This window comes from Jatropha curcas, chromosome 4 (assembly GCF_041381405.1).
Source record: "Jatropha curcas cultivar XTBG-Jc1 chromosome 4, XTBG_Jcur_1.0, whole genome shotgun sequence".
Classification (NCBI taxonomy): domain Eukaryota; kingdom Viridiplantae; phylum Streptophyta; class Magnoliopsida; order Malpighiales; family Euphorbiaceae; genus Jatropha; species Jatropha curcas.
Genome location: NC_143154.1, coordinates 8,536,947 through 8,563,173, shown reverse-complemented (window position 1 = coordinate 8,563,173; position 26,227 = coordinate 8,536,947). Strand labels below are relative to the sequence as shown.

The 26,227-nt window shown below is 36.6% G+C and overlaps 1 protein-coding gene across 1 annotated transcript; it reads right to left on the bottom strand.

Moving 5' to 3' along the window:
- LOC149496803 (uncharacterized) lies at positions 1–24,437 on the bottom strand. Its single transcript, XM_089719927.1, has 9 exons — positions 24,013–24,437; positions 23,642–23,849; positions 22,170–22,259; positions 8,619–8,841; positions 8,419–8,537; positions 8,266–8,287; positions 7,856–8,116; positions 7,504–7,771; positions 1–73 (listed from the first exon to the last, which is right to left on the bottom strand). Exons 1-9 carry the CDS (start codon positions 24,435–24,437, stop codon positions 1–3), a joined length of 1,689 nt encoding a protein of 562 aa, XP_089576053.1.
- Positions 24,438–26,227: the final 1,790 nt, after the last annotated feature.

The window sequence follows — 26,227 nt, the reverse complement described above, 5'->3', positions numbered from 1 at the left end:
CTACTTCTTCCTATTTGATTCCTTGTACTGGCGAATCTGCACCCTATCACCACCGAAAGCAGATGCCGGCCAACTGGTGATGAGCATCATTTTCAACCCAATAAGGTCTTTCCCAGAGTTCCATTCTTCATTCCCTCATCATTCCACCGCATTTGAAACAAACTGTTTTAACAACCCTTTTCTTCCATGACTTTCAGAAATCAAGTCTCATCTTTTGTTCAATCACTTCCTGATAACCTATGGGGGATCCACCCCCTGAATCAACTAGCCTGGCTGAAATACTTCAAAGACTTGAAGCCTGGCCATGGTTTCTTGTCCTGGCTCTCAAGGCACTTCAACCCCAATACTATGGTTTTTTGATTTGATGATTTTGAAGTGACGCCGACCTACGAGGAGATGTGCGCCATAATGGATCACCACCCTGAACAAGATGAAACTCCAACTTTATCCCAGGCCCGAGATATGATCTAACCGAAGTTGCTGTTCTATGTTCGGTTTACCTTCCTGGTGGAATAGATCCGGACCAAGGCCTTCCCTTAGAGCCTTTCCTGAATAGGGTTCTGTCCATGGATGCGAACCCCTCTTGGGTTTGGGCTTGTTGTTTCCTGTTGTTAAACATGTATGCTATGAAAAATCGCCAACCTGAAATTGGAGATTTTCAACTACTGACCGTCGTCCGAGACATGCAGGTGTATCATCACACCGTCTTTATGATGATCATGGGAGAGACCATGTGCCGGGTTAGGGACATTGCCCTTCAGGTCACCAACTTCAACGTTCACCATCAGGGTTGCCCGATGTTACTGCAAGCCTGGGCTTTAGATAAACTGAGCATGATTCCTCCAGTCCTAGCTCGCTCAATCCCAACTTATGGTCTTTGACGCGGAACCCAATGAAAATAAATTTCATGAACTCTATGACAAGTTTTGGAAGAGATCCAAGATCAAACTAAACCCCTCTCTATGGCACCCAAAGCTTAAAGAAGCAAGAACACCAATAATAGAGAAAAAGAATAAGATAAACGCCATAATTAGATTGATAAGTTTACCTTGATTCTTGATGCAATTAGAAGAATGCAATCTCACACTCTCTAAAAACATGAACACGCCAAAGGCATGGAAGAAGAAAATCTCTCTTTAATTGATTGAATAATTGTTTTATTAATTACAAAATAACAAGCTATTTATACTAATCTAAGAGGTCCAGATCCTTAAAGGATTTAGAGTTAGCTAAGGAGTAGGATTTAGCAAATCTAAACCAACTAAGGATAAGACTAATAAAATCATAACAACTTAAGGATTTGGAGATCTAATCCAAATCCACTAAAGATTGACTAAATCTAATCAAAATAAGGCTAATTGTTCAAGGGTGGACGGAATATTGGAGGCCCAACCCATTAGCATTGCAAAAACACAAAATAAGCTAACTAACTAATGAGAGGCAGACAGTTGCACGGTCCAGGGCGTGCCAAGGCGCACGGGCGTGCGCGCATGTATGAGTGTTCCTCGCGAGAGGCAGAGAAGTGCACGGCCTGGGGCGTGCTGATTGGCACGGGTGTGGGCGCATGTTTGTGTGTCCCTCGCGAGAGGCAGAGAAGTGCACGGTTTGGGGCGTGCTAATTGGCACTGGCGTGCGCGCATGCATGAGTTTCCCTTGCGAGAGGCAGTAGAGTGCACGGTCTGGGGCGTGCTATCTTGCATGGGCGTGCTTCTACAAGCCTTCAAGTCAAAGTTACTGTAGAAAACGTGTCCAACTCAACATGTGCTTTCAATAATGTGAGAAACTTAGATGCCCTCCATGCTTCCTTGAGCTTTATGGTTGAGTGGTCTCGATTTCGTATCAGTCTTGCCAATTTTCGCACCCGTTCTCGAGGACACTTTGATTTTGGAGATAACCCCGTGATTCGGTGGACTTGCCCTTGGTGGAGGATTGGACAGGTCACTACCGGGAGCATGAACCTCAATTATGTGCTATATGCCAGTCTTGATCATTCCATGGCCTACTTTCCAGACAAAGTCAACCGCTAGTATAGTGGCGTTTAGTGCATTCCCAGAGTCCATAACTTTGAAAGCGGTCCCATGACGCAGAGTCTGTTGACCAACCTAGCTGATCGTTGGCAGAATCGGACACCTGGTACATGGGTCAGGAGGTGATGCATGACACCGTGACGCCCGAGTATGCTGATTGGTTTTATTCCCAGTGATGAAACTGGGTCTTGGAGGGGTCGGTGTTTGATGATCCAATCACTGTGATGACTGCTGCTGCTGCTTTTCTTTTTATTCAATTTCCTGTGTTTCGGAGGGCTATGAACTCCTAATCATTGTATCCTTTTTCTTTTTCTTTTCAATAAATAATTCCATCGGTTCTCTTCTTATTGATTCCTGTTTTCTGCACTTAAAGACAGCAAAAGACAACAACAAATCTTTTCTTTCGAAATTATTTGCTGGATTAGCATTTGGGACTCCTGCCCTTGGATTAAGAAATAAAAGCACATTAAAGTGGATTATTTAACTAAGGACGGAAACTTACATTTTTTTTTTTTTTATAAAAGCAAGCCTTTTCATTCCTTTGCTCATATTGTATTCCTACAATCACTTTAAAACAAAAAAAACACGAGAAAACGTAAACTGTAAAAAAAAAACAAACATGCAATCATGCAAATTATGCGATAATAACATAACAAAATTGTCCACTTTGCGAGGCTATTAATTCCCTCACATTTAGCTCTTTGCTTGTCCCTAAGCAAAAACATTCATCTTTCTTTTGAACTCATGTTGATCATGTTTATTTTTACTCGTTGATTTAGACTTCTTAAGTAATCTATCAAAGATAAGAGATTGAAGTGTTTATGAACCAAGTAGTACAAATGAATATGATAACTGAAATTTCAATCTAGCAAATAGAATCTAAAGTATACAAAATCTAGGCAAACTTAAAACATAAGATAGGCAATCCTCCTTCCTTTAGAATGCAAAATAGGAAGTATTTAGGACAAGTTTAACACACATGTATTGTTTCTCATTTCAAGGCATTTTTAGGTAACCTAGTTCTATTTCACAAAGTGGTTGCATTTTATGCTCTATACCACTACTCACTTTTGTAGTTCTTTTGTGGTTGCATTTTATGCTCCGTACCACTTTGTTTTAGAACGGATTTCCGTTATTCCCTCTATCTTATTCTTTCTTTTTTTTTTTTTTATAATACCTTCATCCTTTATTGATTTGAAATATACATGTATTATGGCTTTAGTTTCCCTTTTATTCCTATTCTTTATTCAAATTAGGATTCATGCTTCTCTTAAACCAAAAGTAATGTCCAGATAGTTAACTAAAGACTAACATTTGCTAAAGAAAAATTTCATATGTCATATTTAATACCTTAATACCTAAGTTCATAAAACATATAATTATTTAAATCTCTTAATCATGGTATATTATTCAAGACTTCTATTTCAACAAGCAAAATAAAGCAAATCAACATGTAGAGACTAAAACATTGAACTAAGGCAAAGAAGTTGACCTTTTTAATTGTTAATTTTTTTTTTTTAAAAAGATGAGTGAAATGAAGATATGACTCCCTCATGTATGCATGCAGAATATAGGCACATAGGATGAGAAATGCAAATTTAATGTGCTAATAAACAGTATGGAAATAAGATCTCGTTTTTGACGATTGGACCTAAATTCGGTATGAATAACATAGCAATAATTTACTTTGTACTCAAACATTTCTGGCATTATCTGTCGTCGACTGTTCCTTTTGGATTTTACAGTCGGCTATTTTCTCTCAAGTCCCTAATTTTTGCGTTAGAATGAAAGAATTTCCAAGCGGGATATTTCTTATTATTAACTTTGTTTTTGTGTCCTTACTTTTTGCCTTGGAACAGATGGTCCCAAGCAGGATCTTATTTAGATTAATGACAAGTTTTTTGCAATCTCACGCTTACTTTCAAATAATGCGAGAAATGTGGAAATTCAAAGGAATCGCGACCCCCTTATGACTCCTTTTTCTTTTGGGTATCAATTCACTATAAACGATTGCATTATGTTATTCAAAACGAATTAGAGGTCCACTCTCAAAATCAAGATCAAACGTCCATACCGAAAATTAGCTCTTATTAATGCATGGCAGAAACGAGAAATATCACGTGATGCATGAATGTCACAGCATATGAACAGTTTATAACACGCAGGGAACGAGAGTTGGGAAATGCATGCCTTCCAACCTTATCTCTCCTGCACACGAATTCCGTTATCTGTTTCCTAGGATTTGGTCTAATCTCAACAACCAGCAGGGGGTTTTGAGATTGGCGATATAAACTCTCGGAATGAATGCGACAGAACAACAACAAACAGACTCAGGTTTTCCTTATGGGGAAGTGACTAGGGCTTTCAACTACATGCATGGGCTTTGGTCCATTGGGCTTACAAGGTCTGGATTCTGCAAACAGGATTCGGGCTTTCACGTGGGCCTACTCCTTTTGACGCACCTTTCAAGGTAATAGGCTTGCGGTTGGTAAAATTGCTAATTCTTGGGTGGATGTGCCTAAAACGCAAGGTTTAGGCTGGATCCACCTTCGAAGTTAACAACAATACCTAGGGATAATTTCGGGTAGAAAGTGGTGAGAAGAAAGGAATGCAGCATGGATGCAAGAACTTAGAAAAATAAAGGAAAGCAAATAAACAAATAAGGACGATTAAAGAATTTTCCGACGGCTTTCTAACCAATTTAATTTCCAATTTTAGAAAACGTAGGTTTTTAGAGTTAATTCCTAATTACAACCGACAAATTAAAAATAACCGGGGATTAGCGGGTCTAATCCTCAGTAGAGTCGCCAATCTGTTCTCGTACCTCGCCCCCCCCCCCCCCCCGGGTGGACAAGAAAACATCCTTTCTAATTTATTATTTTTATCGAAAGTGATTTTAAAACATTTTTATTATGAAGAGTGGTGATAAAACATTTTATTGGATATGATGTCGATAAATCGATCTTATAAACAGTTTTTGAGTCGCCACCCATTATTTCGGCAATGGGACCGTTTTCAATTTTATTTTATAAAGAAAAGTGACTCCATTTTAAACCCAATTTTATTTAAGGTCAAATTATTAAAAAGACTGGTCAGGCGCACCAATGCGATTCTGGGTCAGGGAATTGGGTACTCCGACTCGTTGGAAGCCGACGCCCGGAAAAACCGGCCTCTTTTAACCTATGATTTCTAATTTATTTTAGTTAGAAAAGCCAAATTATTTATTTACTTAAACCCAACCCAGTTGAATCGGACCGAATTCTTATATGGAAAATTATTTAATCGTCCCAATCAAGTCCAATTATCACATTTATAATCATTCAAACCAAAGCGATTAAATCAAATAAATAAAAGACCCGCTCTTGCCTTATGGTTCAAGGCGGGCAACAAACGGACCTAAAATACATTCTACTCGATTCAAAATTAAACCCAAAAACCAAAAACCAAAATCATGCATAATCATTATTTAGCACATAAATCACATTTTATTTTTTTAATTTAATCCTAAACATGCAAATTACTAACATATCCATAAATTTAATTTCATTTTTCATTCAACCTAAAATTGCAAAATTCATACAAATAAATGCGCAAAATTATATTTTAGCATTCTAAACTTAATTAAATTGCAATCTGTTCATAATTGGACATCTTCGGATTTATTAGAGAAATTAAACTTTATTTTGTGCAAAATTTATTACATTTTTTTTTAAAATGAAAATTATTTCTGGAACCTTAGAACAGTTGTGTCACGGATCTTCTAGTTTCGTGACGGATCTAATAGTTCCGTGACGGAACTGTCCTTGGAACTCCAGATCCATTAGAAACTTATTTTAGATCCACAATCTGGAAAATAGAACACTAGGTATGGAAATGAAATTTTGGAAAAGAATAGATCCGCCACGCATCTTCCAGATCCATTACGGATCCGTTGGTTGCGTGACGCAACTGTTTACTGGGTATAGGAATAAAATTTTTGGATATGAACAGTTCTGTCACGCAACTTGCAGATCCGTTACGGATCCATTGGTTGCGTGACGCAACTACTCTAGCCCAAGCTCATTTTTCAAATGGTTTGTTTAGATCATTTTTTTTATCCAAATATGTTTTAAGACAACCTCAAATGACCAAAGATGAACAAGATATAGTCTAAAGAAGTTTAAACTACTAAAACCACAAAAATAAAAAAAAAGTACAAAGAAAGGTTAGAGGAGTTACCTAATCCTTAGATTGAGGATTGTAAATGGCTTAAACACCTTAACAATTGAGAGTTAAGGCCTCCCAGAAGCTTTGTCACCAAGGATTCAAATACTTATATTTTTCTCTATTGATTTTTCTTTCTTATGATTTTGTTTTTATCTAGATTAATATCTAATGGCAGTTTTTCTTCAAATGAACTCAGAAGAGTCTCTAGAGAAAAATGTAGCTGAAAGTGTGTTTTTCGAATGCCCTCAAAACCAACCCCTTCAAATGAGAGAAAAGATGAATTTATAGAAGTAGGGCAGCAGAGGATAGCTGCGTCACGCAACTTACAGCTACGTGACAGATCCGATGGTCGCGTGACGCAGCTTCCTTTATGGATCACAGCCACGTGTCGCGTGTCGCTCGGGCAAAATAAAAAAACCGTTATGTAATCATTTTTGGTGACGTCATACAAATCCGAGCTGCGTGACTTAGGTGACAGTGCCGTCACGCATCTGCTAGGTGCGTGACGCAGCTCTGACGCAACCAGAAACTTAAAATCGATTTAATTTAAATCCTTAGATTAAAAGACTTTTAGATAGCATTAACCTTTCATTCTATATCCTTGTATCCTCATCGGATCAGGTGGGGGCATAAAGACACGCGTTAACACTAGCACGCCCTGGGGGTGCTACCTAGCACCCCGTGCTACAAGAGGCAGACTCTAGCACCCCCAAGGTGTGCTACTCAGCACGGGCGTGCCACACCGTCAGCACATGCCTCTAACATTGTAAGAAGCCTAGGAATGCCTTCAAGTTCCTCACAACACTTGTTAAATGCCACACCATGAAGCTCTTGTGTTATTTGGACTAGAACATATGAGGACATGGCTGCCCCATATCGCTTGGCATGACTTCGTGTAATCGGTCCATTAGGAAGCACCAACGGATCTCCTACGTTGTTCTCCATGCTTCCTTGAGCTTTATTGACGAGTGGTGGCAGATCTGTATCGTTCCCCCTTTCCTCGAAAAGATTTGTCCTCAAATCTGTGTCCATGTCAAAAGGAGACAAATCACTAACATTAAAAGTAGTGGAAACACCATACTCACTAGGTAAATCTATTTTGTAGGCATTGTCAATGACGCGTTCTAAGACTTGGAATGGACCATCTCCACGTGCATCCAACTTAGACTTCCATTGGTTGGGAAACCTCTCCTTCCGAAAGTGCACCCAAACCCAATCTCTAGGCGCAAACACCAGCTTCTTCCTTCCTTTGTTTGCCCTGTCAGCATACTGTTTGTTCCTCTTTTCGATATTTGCTCGAGCTTTCTCATGTAAAGTCTTCACCAATTCAGCCTTTTTATCACCATCTAAGCTAAAAAGCTCATGTAAGGGTAAAGGAACAATATCCAAAACAGTTAGTGGGTTAAATCCATAAACAAGTTCAAATGGAGAAAAACCCGAAGTAGAATATATGCTCTGATTGTACGCAAATTCAATAAATGGCAAACAATCTTCCCAAGTTTTTAGATTTTGACCCACAATAGCATGTAGTAGAGTTCCTAAAGTCCTATTCACAACTTCAGTTTACCCATCTGTTTATGGGTGACAAGTAGTGGAATAAAGTAATTTAGTACCTAATTTACCCCACAAAACTTTCCAAAAATGTGAAAGGAATTTAGCATCCCTATCAGAAATAATGGTCCGTGGTATCCCATGTAATCGTACCACCTCTCTAAAGAATAAGTCAGCAACATTAATGGCATCATCAGTTTTATGACATGGAATAAAATGAGCCATTTTACTGAATCTATCAAATACCACAAATATGCTATCTCGACCATGCCTAGTCCTAGGTAAACCAAGCACAAAATCCATAGATATGTCAACCCAAGGTGTACTAGGAACTGCTAAAGGCATATACAAGCCATGAGGCATAGATTTAGACTTGGCCTGTTTACAAGCAAGACAAGAATCACAAACTTTCTCGACATCTTTATGCATATGAGGCCAATAAAAATGTTCATTAATTTAACATGTCATAAGTCTTATGTACCCCAAAATGTCCCATCAATCCCCTACAATAAGACTCAAGCACAAGCAAATCACGCATAGAGCTTTTAGGCACATAAAGTTTGCTACCCCTAAACAAATACCCATCATGTCTATAAAATTTATCAAATGCTCCATGTTCACATGCCAAATATACATTGCCAAAATCAGAATCTGACATATACAAATCCTTAACAGACTCAAATCCTAGCAACTTAGAACTAAGAGTAGTAAGCAAAGCATATCTTCTGGACAATGCATCAACAACAATGTTATCTTTCCCATGCTTGTACTTAATTACATAAGGGAATTGCTCAATGAACTCAACCCACTTACCATGTCTTTTGTTTAGCTTACCTTGACCCTTCAAGTGCTTTAGGGCTTCGTGATCGATATGAATGACAAACTCATTAGGCAATAAGTAGTGTTGCCATACGTGTAAAGTTCTCACCAAGGCATACAGCTCCTTATTATAGGTCGAGTAATTGAGTTGTGCTTCGTTCAACTTTTCATAAAAGTAGGCAATTGGCTTCTTCTCTTGCATCAAAACTGCTCCAATTCCTACACCAGAAGCATCACACTTAATTTCAAAGGTGTTCTCAAAATTAGGTAAAGAAAGTATAGGAGCGAATGTCAACTTCCCTTTAAGCGTGTCAAATGCTTTCTGTTGTTCCTCGGCCCACTTGAACCCAACACTACAAAAAAAACGCAAAATTGCGACCGATTTTTGCGACCGACTTAATTCGGTCGCAATTTTGAGACCGATTTGCGACTTATAAGCCACCGGTCGCAAAATTTGGCGCTGAAAGTTCCCGCGAGAATGGTTAATGATTTGCGACCTCTGTACTACGGATTTGCGACCGATTTTGCGACCGATTTGCGACTAAATGTTCTTCTGTCGCAAAACTTCGCGCGTAAAAAATGGGCCAAAGTTCTGAGACCGATTGGAGACTACATTGCGACCGATATAGTTAGTCGCAAATCGGTCGCAAATTTTGAGCCTAGTCAAACGACGTCGACTCATTAAAAATTGCGACCGATAGTTATAACATTTGCGACCGATATGTCGGTCGCAAAATTTAGGGCTTTAAGCGTCGGGCCCTCTATTTTTTCTTTCTTCTTCTTTCTCTCTTCTCCTTTCTCCTCTCCTCTCCTCCGTCCGCAGCGCCACTCCGGCCCCCTCCTGACACTGTTCCAGCTCGCCTGACGCCGGCAGCCCCGCTCGCTTTGCACTCCGGTCAGCCTGTTGCGAAAATCTGAGGTTAGTTTTATTTTGCGATTAATTTTTCCAATTTTTTTTTTTTTCGATTTTATTTGTTTTTATTGTATTTATTTATGGTTGATTTTGTATATAGAGTTGCGATTAGAATTTTTTTATGGTATTATTATTATTATTATTATTATTATTATTATTATTATTACTGTTCTTATTATTATTATAATTATTTGTATTATTGTTGTTGTTATTATTACTAATATTATTAATAATATTATTATTATTATTATTGTGATTGTTATTATTATTATTATTATTATTGTTATTATTATTATTATTACTACTGTTCTTATTATTATTATTATTAGTATTATTATTATTATTATTATTGTTGTTGTTGTTATTAATATTATTATTAATGTTATTATTATTATTATTGTGATTGTTATTATTATTATTATTAGTATTATTGTTATTGTTATTGTTGTTGTTATTATTATGATTAGTATTATTATTATTAGTATTATTGTTGTTGTTATTAATATTATTATTCTTAATGTTATTATTATTATTATTGTGATTGTTATTATTATTATTATTATTAGTATTATTGTTATTGTTATTGTTGTTGTTATTATTATTATTGGTATTATTGTTACTGTTGTTGTTGTTGTTATTATTATTATTATTGTGAATGTACTTGTTATTATTATTATTAGTATTATTGTTAATGTTGTTGTTGTTATTTTTTTATTTTAATTTAACATATATATATGCAACTTAAATAAATTAAAAATTGAGAGTTTCAGTCAACAAAAAGCCGTAATTATATATTGTTACATATTTTATTTAAAAAACGAAAAAAAATTTAAAAATTGTTGCTATATATAAAATTAATAACCGTTAATATCCAAGCAAATAGATAAATATCATTTTATCATACAAATTTGACTAAATTGAATTGAATAAAATAGAACGCGCCATTAATATTTAGGAAGAACGACATTTGGAGATACATTCGAGTGATATCGAGCGATAAAAATTTTAATTTTCAAATTACATTAATTTCTGCAATTTTACCGATGGGTGATAATGAAATTTAGCAACAAAATTGAATGTGATTAGTGAGAACGCCAAATTTTTTTCCTTATTCAATCTCTATTTTTATTTATCTTTTCTAAAAAAATATTTTATTCATTAAAAATTGCATTTTCTTTTTGCTTTAAAGTTCTATTTTATTAATATAAAATCTAGTAATCAATACATATAAAACTATTGTAAATATATAGTAGAATGATTTTTACAGTTGTTATTAGGAGAGAAAAACAATATTTTAAAGGTTCTAAATATATTGTGGTTGATTTATTATATATATTTTTTGTTAGGACTTTTAATGAAAAATGTGAAATTAACATTTAGTAGTTTTTCTTATTTCAACATTTATTTACTAAAAAAATTGTTGAATGTATAAAAAAATAAACTCATTTTATCCATCAAAATTTCTCAAATCTAATAAGTGATCTAATTTTTAATAACTTATAAAATACCTTTCACAAATTCATCAAAGTTTAAAATTGAACCGAAATAATTAAATTATTAAAAAAATTTAATCAAACTTTGATAGATACTTTAGTAGACCATTTCAAAGTCTGCAACCAGTTCGGAAAAGTTTCAAAGTTTCAAAGCAAGTGTCATTTCAAATATACAGAATATAAATATTATGGGATTGAAAATGAAAGCAATTTTCTTTTTATTATATAATATTTTACATTTTATTCAAGTTAATCGAAAAAGAAATATAAAAGAAATATGCAAATGCGATGTGTACTTAAGAGTTTTCAGTTTTCAATATATGCTCCAAACTACAAAAACTAATTGTAAATATCTTAAAATCAGTGTATACGTAGTTGATGCATAAAAACTTTGTCACGACCCGTCTCTATGGGCCAGACCGGCACTAGGGCCCAGGTAAGCTTAAGGCCCCCGAGGCCCGTAGTAAGCCTAAATCACTAATATCTATGATTTCAATATAATATTTAAAACATTCAGCCTATATTTATAGAAAAATAAATCTCAAGATTCTATTAAATTTCGGCCCAAATTTATCAGTTACAACATTTCCACAGATCGGACCCAATTAACAATGCATCACATTTATAATAATAAACGATTAAAAGTATACAAATCCTACAACTGCGGAGTCACTAACTGTTAGTATACATAGCAAAATAATTATGGAACTAGGAAAAATTCTTTATTGCCCTACGCCGAAGAAACATAGCCTAAATCCGATTAAAGGAAAAACCTACTTCCTGAAAAATCAAACAAGACATGTGAGTTTTCTAAGGAGTAATAATTATTGCACAACACACGCAGTCACACAAATGTGTACACATATTAATCTAGTCATCCGACTAGTTATATGCTCACTCAGCCAGTCACACAAATGGCATATCACCAGCACTCACAATCATAAACATCTTCATATAATCACATCACGTGGAAATTAGTCAGTGGCGCCACCTGAAACCCCAACGAGCCGTCCTCACACATGGCTCGCCCTCTCATACATGTGCACCAGGGAGCCGATCCCCCATACGGCCAACTGGTCTAATCCTCACTGACCAGTCCTCTCATTGTATTTCCATTCTCTCTTTTCTTTTCCATACCAACAGGAGGCAACCCGGTGGTCTCCATCCAATCTAGATCATCAAGTGCTCACAACAGGAGGCCACCCTGCGGGCTACAATCAAATCTAGATTATCAGGTGCGCAACAACAAGAGGCCATCCTGTGGTTCTATATAACCCATATCATCAGGTGCACACGGGGGCGCCGATCTCCCATTTTCCCGGCCGACGGTCAAATATCATATCATAATCAGGATCCATATCACAGACCGTCCTCACAAACCCATGGTGGTCCACTTCATCCCAATTCCACACAAACAAGGCATAGTATATTCATAGCACAAGTAATCAAACATTTCAATTAAATGCAGACATATTAATCAATTAGACATCGTAATGCGATGCACAATTAAACATCCAAAATTAATGCAAATAAATAAATAAATAAATAAATAGCATTAACAATAAACAACAATAATAATATAAATAACAATAATAACAATAATAATGAGAATAAATAAATAAAGATGTGAATGATTAAATGAATAATAAAGACAATAACTAATCAGAGCCCTATATTTATTATGTACCAAATCATAGAACTAATCTAAATAAGACTTATTAATTATGTTATTAATCAAAATTTATCTAAGTTCTATCGAAATTTCGGCAGCACCTCCCCTAAAAATTGGACTATCTACCTGCTCAGATATCGCAATATTATCATATCTTTATCAATCATTGCACACAGCCCATCCGTCGGGCAATCAATCAATTTAAAATCCCATCCTCCTTCCAAAACAACAATACTCATACAAGATTATTTGTTAAGTCATAAGCCGACCAAACTAAAAACTTATGGTAATTAAATTGTTAAGCTGTTAAAACTCATTTTTAACAGTAACTATTTATAACTACTATTTATTTAGATTCGATCATCTAATTATCTAACTAATTAATTCCGATTCGTCCTTCACGTTTCGATTTATGACAATTATTCCAAAATGACTTATGTCCTAGATTTTCAACATTAAATATATTTAGCTAGGTTGAATAGTGATTTTTAAATTATATACTCAACCTAATATAATCACAATTTCTAACAAGTGAATCCTAAGTTCGAATTCTCCTATAAATCCCCCAATTAAATTCACAAGCTTCCAACCTAATATATTTACAAAAGACCATAACTGTCTATATATATTTAAACTATTCCAATAACCTAACTTCTTATTATTCAATTCAATTTATTTAATAACTCAATTAAATTCGTTACTCAATTAATTCTTTATATACAAAAATTAAGAGTTGAATCTTAGAACGTACCAATTGAGAATCGGGCAACGATTCCGTGATCAGCGTGAAGAGAGGAACATTCTGTCTCTCGGGGCCTCGCCGGAGTGTCGCCGGCCGGTCACCGGACCGCCGCCGCCCGCCGCCGTGCACGGTGGCCGAAAAGTCGCGAGTGTCCAGAAAGTTGCAGGGTTACAACCACCCGACTCCAATTTTTGTGAGGATTCCAAATCTACAATCGGTTTGTTGAACTAGTGGCTCGTTTGGCCGAAACAAGCCCGACAGTCCCTTCCTTGCCGGCGGCCATGGTGTTTTCGATTTCTTCCACTAAAACCGTCGCTTCTTGGATGGAAAACGTTCACACAGGATGGAGGAGTCGATCGGAGCTCACCTTGAAGCTTCACGTCGCCGGAATCGCTCGATCTCGCCGGAGTTGCAGCTGCGTCGCGAAGAAGTTGAGGAAGCCATATCCGCGCCACTGAAGGTTCGATCGGAGCGAGGGAAGACTGGAATCGTGCCCAGTATCGCCAAAGGAATCGATCGCCACTTCATTCTTGTCGAACGGTGGCCGGAAGCGAAAAGGAGAGGGAAGAGGAGGGGCTGTCGCGCGTGCCAGGAAGAAGAAGGGGAAGAAGAAAGAAAAGAGAAAGAAAGGCGATTCTAGAAGAATCTGGGTCATTTCGGTTCGATTCGAACCGGTTTGATTCAATTCAGCGATTTAGCTCGATTTTGTTTTGTTATCTGGTTTTTTTTTTTTCTTGGTTTTTAGGTTATTCGTGTGGTTTCGAAAATTAATTTGATTTCTGGGTCCGGTTCGATTTATTTTTAATTATTTTACTTAGGTTCCTTAACTTTTTCTCCATTTACTCAATAAAAATTAAAAATATTAATAGTAATGATATTTGATTTTGGGTTAATTAATTTATATATATTCATAATAGATTAAATTGCTGGAGTTTCATATTATTTCTTGAAAATTTTAACTGTTTTCAAATCGAAACTTCTGATGATATATTTGGGCTTAGGCCCAACTCACAAACCTGGGCTCGAATTGGGATTTTTATTCTAATTGTAGCCCACACGATCAAAATTTCTGATTTTTGATTTAATAAAAATTCAAAGGTTTCGAAAATAAAAATTCGGGGTGTTTCAATCTCCCCCCCTTAAGACAATTCGTCCTCGAATTGGAATCTAGTAGGAGAAAGTAAGAATAGACACATAGGGAATTTCAAAGTCATAAGAAATTACTTCCAATACCAAGGACACAGCTCAAGAGTGAAGAATATGAACCGAGGAAAGAAAAGGGTCAGGTATTCTAATTGTAATTCGATCGCCAACCATCCTATTTAGTGTCACCTGGCTGAAGTTTATGAGAACCTTAAGCTTATTACCTAAGTTTCCAATTACTATCTTCAGACAGCTACTGAAATCTTGAGAAAGTCTTTCTTTGAATAAAATTTTTATCTTAAAACCGGTTTAGCAGTAAGTTGCACATTTATATGTGTAGAGATATATATATATTCAAGATTATATAATTCATTTGAAAATTTAAACATTCCTTCATGAAAACCAAGCATATAATCTTACAAAGAGCGATTAATTGAAATTTGATTTTATTTATAGTGATAAAAATTATCTCATTTAATTTACATATATACTTACTAAAACTCTTATTGGGCAAAAATTCGAAAACTTATTACTTTAATTCAAAACTTTAAGAAAAATCGTTTGCGACTTCCGTTGTCTATTATATCATATGGCACTTCGAAATAATTGTCTTTGTTTCTCATCTATACAAATTCGATTGTCCCCATAATATCTTTACTATAGATTCGTTCATTTGTTATACAGCTCTTTCATCACTACATCCCTTAGCTATCTCACTCCTATAAAAATTTTCACTCCTTCCACTTAACCATCAATTTCTCTTTCCAGCGCTTATTCCTTATGTCGCCTTAATAATCATCACGAAAATTTAACTTTCATAATAATATCTCTTAGTAATTTGCATTTCCATTCACAACCTAAATCTCATTTGATAACCTTCCATTCTACTAATGTTGCCTATTAATTTGTTAAGGATAAGAGAGTATTCTTATTAATTATTTTGTCTACTAATCATCATTAATCGCGATCTATCTAACCACCAATAATTCAACTTAGCATTTATCACCTATCTTAAATATTCACCTTTATCTAATACCTATCAACACAGATTTTTTTTTTTTTAATTATTTATCACGACATAATTTAATTTAAAATCAAAATGGGGCGTCGAATTTAAATATCAAGTAAATAAAAGATAAAAATATAATAATAAAAAGGTTTATATTTTTGAATAAACTCTAAAGAAATTCAGTAGTTGAGCTAAATATTTGATCAGATATTCCTAGTTACCTTAAGATTACTTCCTATGTGTATAAATCTGTTCCACCAATGACAATCCTCTTATACTCTACACACTCATACTTCCCGATAGGAATAGAGATCACATGAAAGGTAGTGTATTGGGTGATCAGGCCAATCCACTACCGTCCAGGTACTACTCTATTCCCTCACCTAAAGTTTGCTACCAACTCTGGCCCTTATAGGTATTGCGATGGGTTCATCCTATTGTCCACTACTTTCACTCTAATCCTCAATTACTTCTTTCTATGGACCATTGGTTTACACAACAGGTATGGATCTTTCCTTCATAGGGTTCAGTGCGTCCACCCTCCCTAAGAAGGAAATTCCCAAGCTTCTTTCCTTATGTTGGTTACGGCCGATCCCAACATAAAGAAATTTCCTATACTCCGCAGTTGTGTCCTAGAACCCTAACCTAAGCTCTGATACCAACTTTGTCACGACCCGTCTCTATGGGCCAGACCGGCACTAGGGCCCAGGTAAGCTTAAGGCCCCCGAGGCCCGTAGTAAGCCTAAATCACTAATATCTATGATTTCAATATAATATTTAAAACATTCAGCCTATATTTATAGAAAAATAAATCTCAAGATTCTATTAAATTTCGGCCCAAATTTATCAGTTACAACATTTCCACAGATCGGACCCAATTAACAATGCATCACATTTATAATAATAAACGATTAAAAGTATACAAATCCTACAACTGCGGAGTCACTAACTGTTAGTATACATAGCAAAATAATTATGGAACTAGGAAAAATTCTTTATTGCCCTACGCCGAAGAAACATAGCCTAAATCCGATTAAAGGAAAAACCTACTTCCTGAAAAATCAAACAAGACATGTGAGTTTTCTAAGGAGTAATAATTATTGCACAACACACGCAGTCACACAAATGTGTACACATATTAATCTAGTCATCCGACTAGTTATATGCTCACTCAGCCAGTCACACAAATGGCATATCACCAGCACTCACAATCATAAACATCTTCATATAATCACATCACGTGGAAATTAGTCAGTGGCGCCACCTGAAACCCCAACGAGCCGTCCTCACACATGGCTCGCCCTCTCATACATGTGCACCAGGGAGCCGATCCCCCATACGGCCAACTGGTCTAATCCTCACTGACCAGTCCTCTCATTGTATTTCCATTCTCTCTTTTCTTTTCCATACCAACAGGAGGCAACCCGGTGGTCTCCATCCAATCTAGATCATCAAGTGCTCACAACAGGAGGCCACCCTGCGGGCTACAATCAAATCTAGATTATCAGGTGCGCAACAACAAGAGGCCATCCTGTGGTTCTATATAACCCATATCATCAGGTGCACACGGGGGCGCCGATCTCCCATTTTCCCGGCCGACGGTCAAATATCATATCATAATCAGGATCCATATCACAGACCGTCCTCACAAACCCATGGTGGTCCACTTCATCCCAATTCCACACAAACAAGGCATAGTATATTCATAGCACAAGTAATCAAACATTTCAATTAAATGCAGACATATTAATCAATTAGACATCGTAATGCGATGCACAATTAAACATCCAAAATTAATGCAAATAAATAAATAAATAAATAAATAGCATTAACAATAAACAACAATAATAATATAAATAACAATAATAACAATAATAATGAGAATAAATAAATAAAGATGTGAATGATTAAATGAATAATAAAGACAATAACTAATCAGAGCCCTATATTTATTATGTACCAAATCATAGAACTAATCTAAATAAGACTTATTAATTATGTTATTAATCAAAATTTATCTAAGTTCTATCGAAATTTCGGCAGCACCTCCCCTAAAAATTGGACTATCTACCTGCTCAGATATCGCAATATTATCATATCTTTATCAATCATTGCACACAGCCCATCCGTCGGGCAATCAATCAATTTAAAATCCCATCCTCCTTCCAAAACAACAATACTCATACAAGATTATTTGTTAAGTCATAAGCCGACCAAACTAAAAACTTATGGTAATTAAATTGTTAAGCTGTTAAAACTCATTTTTAACAGTAACTATTTATAACTACTATTTATTTAGATTCGATCATCTAATTATCTAACTAATTAATTCCGATTCGTCCTTCACGTTTCGATTTATGACAATTATTCCAAAATGACTTATGTCCTAGATTTTCAACATTAAATATATTTAGCTAGGTTGAATAGTGATTTTTAAATTATATACTCAACCTAATATAATCACAATTTCTAACAAGTGAATCCTAAGTTCGAATTCTCCTATAAATCCCCCAATTAAATTCACAAGCTTCCAACCTAATATATTTACAAAAGACCATAACTGTCTATATATATTTAAACTATTCCAATAACCTAACTTCTTATTATTCAATTCAATTTATTTAATAACTCAATTAAATTCGTTACTCAATTAATTCTTTATATACAAAAATTAAGAGTTGAATCTTAGAACGTACCAATTGAGAATCGGGCAACGATTCCGTGATCAGCGTGAAGAGAGGAACATTCTGTCTCTCGGGGCCTCGCCGGAGTGTCGCCGGCCGGTCACCGGACCGCCGCCGCCCGCCGCCGTGCACGGTGGCCGAAAAGTCGCGAGTGTCCAGAAAGTTGCAGGGTTACAACCACCCGACTCCAATTTTTGTGAGGATTCCAAATCTACAATCGGTTTGTTGAACTAGTGGCTCGTTTGGCCGAAACAAGCCCGACAGTCCCTTCCTTGCCGGCGGCCATGGTGTTTTCGATTTCTTCCACTAAAACCGTCGCTTCTTGGATGGAAAACGTTCACACAGGATGGAGGAGTCGATCGGAGCTCACCTTGAAGCTTCACGTCGCCGGAATCGCTCGATCTCGCCGGAGTTGCAGCTGCGTCGCGAAGAAGTTGAGGAAGCCATATCCGCGCCACTGAAGGTTCGATCGGAGCGAGGGAAGACTGGAATCGTGCCCAGTATCGCCAAAGGAATCGATCGCCACTTCATTCTTGTCGAACGGTGGCCGGAAGCGAAAAGGAAAGGGAAGAGGAGGGGCTGTCGCGCGTGCCAGGAAGAAGAAGGGGAAGAAGAAAGAAAAGAGAAAGAAAGGCGATTCTAGAAGAATCTGGGTCATTTCGGTTCGATTCGAACCGGTTTGATTCAATTCAGCGATTTAGCTCGATTTTGTTTTGTTATCTGGTTTTTTTTTTTCTTGGTTTTTAGGTTATTCGTGTGGTTTCGAAAATTAATTTGATTTCTGGGTCCGGTTCGATTTATTTTTAATTATTTTACTTAGGTTCCTTAACTTTTTCTCCATTTACTCAATAAAAATTAAAAATATTAATAGTAATGATATTTGATTTTGGGTTAATTAATTTATATATATTCATAATAGATTAAATTGCTGGAGTTTCATATTATTTCTTGAAAATTTTAACTGTTTTCAAATCGAAACTTCTGATGATATATTTGGGCTTAGGCCCAACTCGCAAACCTGGGCTCGAATTGGGATTTTTATTCTAATTGTAGCCCACACGATCAAAATTTCTGATTTTTGATTTAATAAAAATTCAAAGGTTTCGAAAATAAAAATTCGGGGTGTTTCAAACTAACTCTGTGAAAGTACTGAACAAAAATAATAACAAGTACAAAAACTAATTGCTCCAATATTTTTTTTTTTTTTGGAAGAATAATTGGAATGTATATAAATAATTTTTTGTGTGTTTAGGTTATTACATGTTCTTAATTATTGGCAACTCTTTCTTGAGAAGTTTTGGCTGTGTTTTTCTTTATTTTATATTATTGTCGTTATTTTTCTTAAATACGTTTTTGACTTAAATGAATGATGAGTTTGGATTGGAGGCCTAGTAGTGGCCATTTTGCCTTTGGAGAATGTTGGTATGATATAGAAGTGTTTATTGATTTGTTTTTGTATTTGAGATTTAATTGTGTTGTGCCGAAATGCTGCCGAATTTTTTTCCCAAAAATTCAATATGTAGAATAGTACACTTACCTTTATTACAGTAGTCTTTGTATTCAATAAATGAACTTAGTGATTTTACATTTATATATAGTTACCCTTATTATAGAAATAACCTTAGTTACTTATAAGTATTGTAAATTGAACATTACATTAGGTGCATGTTTTAAGGATGATTTAGACTAATGCAATTACATGACACGACCCTTTATAAACACATTGTTAATTAGGTAAAAAAAAATGCAAAATAATCGAGATTGGATGTACTGGAGGTTCGAGGTCAATGAGATATTAAGACAAGAGTTTCTGCAAGGATTGGAGGCGTTTATACAGTTTGCAGTTGGTAATCCCAGTTTTATGGATGGTAATAAGTTGAGGTGTCCATGTAATCACAAGAAGTGTCGAAATCGAGCCTTCTTAGACATCGATATAGTGAAACTTCATTTGTGCAAACATGGGTTCGTGGAAAATTATTACGAATGGATACATCATGGTGAAGCTCGAGTTGCCAGTGGATCAAGCCACTCCATTCCGGTAAGTTTAGAAGTTCAGCCTTATCAATTTCTGTATGGTAATCAATGCAATGATATGGTAATCGATGCGAGTAGAGTACAATGTGAATGGGATAATATGGAGGAATCGCCAAACGTAGCAGCACAACAATTGTTTGACATGCTAAGTGCAGCTAACAGTGAACTGTGGCCTGGATGCAAGAATCATTCAGTTCTGTCTGTTGTTGCACGATTACTACACATGAAAGCGGAGCACCATTTTTCAGAAAGGTGTTACGATGATTTTGTGCAGTTAGCAAAAGAAATGTTGCCTGAAGGCCATTCAATGGTTGATAATTTTTATCGGACAAAAAAATTAGTTCGGGGGTTGGGACCTTCGCGACACACAGGCGGATCTATATCTGCTATAGAGACAGCTCGATTATTAGTAAGTGAACTAGTCCCTTTATAAGAAACTGATGTTTAATGAAAGGACACTATATATATTAATATATCATGCATAAAAATTCATTACAGGCTAAAGAATTAGGTCGTGAGCCCACACCGATGGAGGTGTTTACATACACTCACACGAAGGACCACGATCGTAATACCTTTGTCGACAGACGTGCGTTGAGCGTCAATGTAAGTAACAATGAATAATATTTACATTTACCCTCTAATCATTGCGAAGATGTACAAAGTTGAATATAATAAAGCTTGCAATTGCATTGATTAATTAATTTTTTGTTTTCAGGAGAACTATACTACAGCTCGGGAGCGTATTGTTACTTCTCAGACCGATGAATCCGAAGCTGAGTCAAGAATTGACGAGGTAGCGCTTTATCTCGAGGCTGTAGGGGGCGAGAAGAAGAGGAAGGTATACGGCATTGGGTCTCAGGCATCACAGTTTTACACTGGCTCAGCAGCTCACGCTTCTACAGCCAGCGCAGCACGACAGCCGGAGCAGAGTGACTCGCACTGTGATGATGATATACGGGCTCAGCTTGCTGATCAGCAGAGACAGATTGCAGAGCTTAGAGCGCATGTGATGCGGCTGTCCGGTGAGCACCGTGCTGGTACTTCTCCCTCTGATCCTGCGCCTGCTACAGACCGACATGTTTCGACGTCTCAGCAGCAGCCACTATCGGCTCCTGATCCCGATGCTGCAGACGATACCTTGGTCACCCCTCCTGGCGCTACATCACATCCAGCAGGTACTCCTCCCGGCGATCCGACATCGGGAGATCCGACATCGGATCCTGCAGATGAGCAGCAGCATATATAGATTTGATTTTGGACTTTTATTTTTTCATTTGTATTTTCATATTTTAATTTGTTCAGAACAATAAAAGTTACATTTTTATACTGTTCTTGAATAGGTTGTGTGATATATATGCATTTATGTCAACTTTCACAGGTGCAGAAATATTTTGGTTTCAAAATAATATTTAATTTTTTTTATTTTTTTTTTCATTTTTGCGACCGATTTGCGACCGATTTGATACCAAAAGTAAAAATTATGAATTTATTATTTGCGACCGATTTGCGACCGATTTAAAACAATTGCGACCGATATTCTGCCACCAAATTTGCGACTGAATTTCCAATTAAACCACGACCAAAAATTGCGACCGATTATTCAATTTTGCGACCGATTTTATCGGTATCTAATTTGCGACCGATTGTCTCATCGGTCGCAAAATTATTTTGCGACCAGTATTTTTGCGACCGACAATTGTCGGTCTCAAATCGGTCGCTACATGAAATTAGCGACCGATATTGGCCATTTTGCGACCGATTTGTCGGTCGCAAAATGGCATTTTTTTTGTAGTGCAACTTCCTTTTTAATTACCTCCGTGAGTGGTGCGGCAATCGAAGAGAAATCTTATACAAACTGTCAGTAGAAACTCACCAACCCATGGAAACTTTGCACATCTAAAACTGATTTCGGCGTTGGCCATTCCTTAATAGCTTTCACTTTCTCCTCATCCACCTCGATACCCTACGCACTCACAACAAAACCAAGGAACACAAGTCTATCTATACAAAATGTGCATTTTTTAAGCTTAGCATACAATTGGTCAATTCTCAAATCTTGTAATACTAGCATAACATGCTCAATATGATCATTCAAAGACTTACTATAAACAAGTATATCATCAAAATATACAACTACAAATTTTCCTAAGAAAGCACGTAAAACATGGTTCATAAGCCTCATGAAAGTACTAGGTGCATTAGACAATCCAAAATGCATCACTAACCATTCATACAAGCCATACTTAGTTTTGAAAGAAGTTTTCCACTCATCACCTGGTTGCATTCTAATTTGATGATAACCGCTCATTAAATCTATTTTTGTAAAGTAAGTCGCCCTGTCATCAAGTCTAGGAATAGGGTGTCTATACTTTACCGTGATTTTGTTGAGCACTCTACAGTCAATGTACATTCGCCATGTACCATCCTTTTTGGGTACTAAAAGTACTGGAACGACACAAGGGCTCATGCTCTCTCGCACCAATCCTTTTTCCATAAGCTCATCAACTTGCCTCTGCAACTCCTTTGTCTCCATTGGATTGCTTCTATAGGCTAGTCGATTCGGAATGGTGGAGCCGAGAATGAAGTCAATCTGATGTTCTATCCCTCTCAAAGGTGGCAATCCATTAGGCAATTCGTCAGGAAAGACATCATTGAACTCCTGCAACATAGAAACAAACACAGAAGGTAATCCATCAAGGTTAGTGTCATTGTTAGAAAACAAAGTCTCCTTGAACCTAAGAAGCAACATGGGCTACCTCAAGGCTATAGCAGACTTAACCTCTCTAGCTCTCCCATAAAAATTGTGTTTCTTTCTCTCCCCTCTCGGTGTTTCACTCACCACTGGGCCATTAATCTATTTGGTATCTTTTGTGGCCTCTTTCTTCCCAACCTCACTCTTAACACTCTTTTGTTCTCTAGAACTTAAAGCCTCACTCCCATTTTCCCTCAAAGCTGACGCCTCTCTCTCTCTCTTAAGCATTTTCTTTTGATCAGCATACACTTCTTGAGGTGATAATGGAACAAGAGTCACCTTTTTCCCCTTATGAACCAAAGAGTATCACTTGTAGAACCCATCATGTAATGCCCTTCTATCATATTGCCATGGCCTTCCCAACAACAGATGGCCTGCCTGCATAGGTACTACATCGCACAAGATCTCATCTTTGTACCATCCAATAGAAAATGGCACAAGTACCTGGCGTGTCACCTTCACCTCCCCACAATCATTCAACCACTATAGCCTGTAAGGCTTAGGATGTTTAACACATGCCAAGTGCAGCTTATTCACCATACTTACACTAGCTACATTAGTGCAACTACCCCATTAATAATAAGGATGCACACTTTCCTGCTAATCAAACACCTAGTGTGAAATATGTTCTCTCGCTGTTCAAAACTCTCTTCCTTAACATGCATGTTCAAAGCATGTCTAACAACTAGAGATTCTCCATATTCAGCAAACAAGTTATCATTATCATCCACATCCAAATTATCATTATCATCATCATGCAAATGTGGCTCATCATTATTATCACAACATTCAGACTCAGAACTAATATTCCCATCAACCTTAGCAATCATAACCCTCTTATTAGGACATTGAGACGCAATATGCCCTTTCCCTAAACATTTAAAGCATTTAATCTCTCCAGAAGGGATTATAGGATTAGAAGTACCTTTGTTAACCTTGAATGTAGATTGGGCAACCTATTCACCTTTTTGAAGTTGATTCTGCCCTTTGGGAACTATTACCTCTGACATCTCTTCTTTCACCTCCTTTAGACCATTTTGATCCCCCGGTATTGCTGGAATACTTATTGGTGATTCTTCCCCTTTTCTGTCTTTCAAGTTTCATTGCCATATCTACCATTTCTTCTATTGTATTATAGTGATACATCTCCAAACCATCAGCAATCTCACTATTCAATCCTCCAAGGAACCTGGACATAGTAATTTCTTCAGCCTCTTCAATCTTGGCTCTAGCTATGCACATCTCCATTTCCTTGTAGTATACCTCCACACTTCTGCCCCCTTGCACCAATCTTGCCAATTTGTTGTGTAAGTCCCTAAAGTAATGGGCTGGGACAAATTTCTGGTGCATCAAATCTTTCATGGTCTCCCATTGTGGCACAGGTCGCATTCCCTTCTTTCTTCGCTTCAACAATAATTGTTCCCACTAGAACATTGTATACCCCTTGAATTCAACAGCTGCTAGGTGAGACTTCTTCTCCTTCGAGTAATTATGGCACTCAAAGATCTGCTCAACCTTCCTTTCCCACTCAAGGTACTCTTCTGCTTTGTTGTTTCCATAAAACTCTGGAATCTTCATTTTGATGCATCCCAAATCACCATCAACTATACCAACTTCAGAATTATCGACCTCCTCATCTTCGAGAGTTTGAAATCTAGTTGGTGGAGTATTAGTTGTACGAGCTCTTGTTGCATTTGAACTTTGGGCAGCTTTAATCTCCTGCAACTCCTCTCTCATATCTTGGAGGAAGCTGTTGTAGGATCTAAATTGCCCTTGAATTGACTCCATAAAGAGTTTCAATTGAGGGTCTTTAATTTGATTTCCTTCCCTAATAGTTTCTCCAGAGTTTCCTGTATCCATGGTTAGTATTGTTTTCGTACTGCCCCCGAGCGACCCAAAAAACATTCTTTTTTGTTTTTGATGTGGAAAGTGATCTTACTTTGAATAGTGGTCACAAAATATTTTATTGGACACGATGCCGATAAATTGGTCTTATAAAAAATTTGAGTCACCACCCATTTTTTCAGCAATGGGACCGTTTCCAATTTTATTTTATAAAAATGACTCCATTTTAAACCCAATTCTATTTAACACTGGTCAGGCACACCAATACGATTCTGGGTAAGGGAATTGGGTACGTCGGCCCATTGGAAGCCGACGCCCGAAAAAACCAGCCTCTTTTAACCTACGATTTCTAATTTATTTTAGTTAGAAAAGCCAATTTATTTATTTATATAAACCCAACCCGAATGAATCGAACCGAGTTCTTATATGGAAAATTAATTAATTGTCCCAATCAAATTTCATCATTGCATCCATAATCATCCAAATCATCCAAACCAAAGCAGTTAAATCGAATAAATAAAAGACCCGCTCTTGCCTTATGGTTAAAGGCGGGCCACAAACCGAACCTAAAACTACATTCTACTCGATTCAAAATTTAAACCCAAAAACCCAAAACCAAAATCATGCATAATTACATTTTAATATTCTAAACTTAATTAAATTGCAATCTGTTTATAATTGGTTATCTTCGGATTTATTGAAAAAATTGAATTTTATTTTGTACAAAAAATTATTATTTTTTCGAAAGAATAAAATTGTTTCTGGGACCCTAGAACAGTCGCGTCACGCGGCTGTTCTTTGGAAGAACAGTTGCGTGACGGGTCCGATAGCTGCGTGACGTAGCTGTTCTGAGTAAAGAAATGAAATTTTGGATATGAACAGTTCCGTCACGCAACTGCCAGCTCCGTTACGGATCTAATGGCTGCGTGACGCAACTGCTCTGGTCCGAATTCTATTTTAAATTATTTGTTTAAAGCATTTTTTATTTAAATATATTTTAGGACAACCTCGAATGACCAAAAACGAACAGAATACAATTCAATTAAGATTAAACTAATGAAACAATGCTAAAATGAATAATCAATAAACAAAAACACACAAAAGTGTAAAGGAATTACCTAATCCTCAGATTGAGGATTGTATTATGGCTTTAACGCCTTAACGAACGATGGTTAAGGCAATCCAGAAGCTTCGGCACTAAGAATTTAAATGTTCGTTCTTTAGTTTCTTAATTTTCTCTCTTTTTTTCTAGTTTGATTCACCTAGAATTAATATCTAATAGCAATTCTCCTTCAAACGAACTCAAAAGAGCTTCTGGAGGAGAATGTGGCTGC

Excerpts from the sequence above, each read along its gene's own strand:
- LOC149496803 (XM_089719927.1), bottom strand. The coding sequence starts at position 24,437 with ATGCGACCTGTGCCACAATGGGAGACCATGAAAGATTTGATGCACCAG. Across the intron at positions 8,117-8,265 it reads GATTGATGGGACATTTTGGG|TTCCTAGTACACCTTGGGTT; the intron begins GTACATAAGACT and ends TGCCTTTAGCAG. Across the intron at positions 74-7,503 it reads ATCGAAAAGAGGAACAAACA|TTGGCCGGCATCTGCTTTCG; the intron begins GTATGCTGACAG and ends GCTCATCACCAG.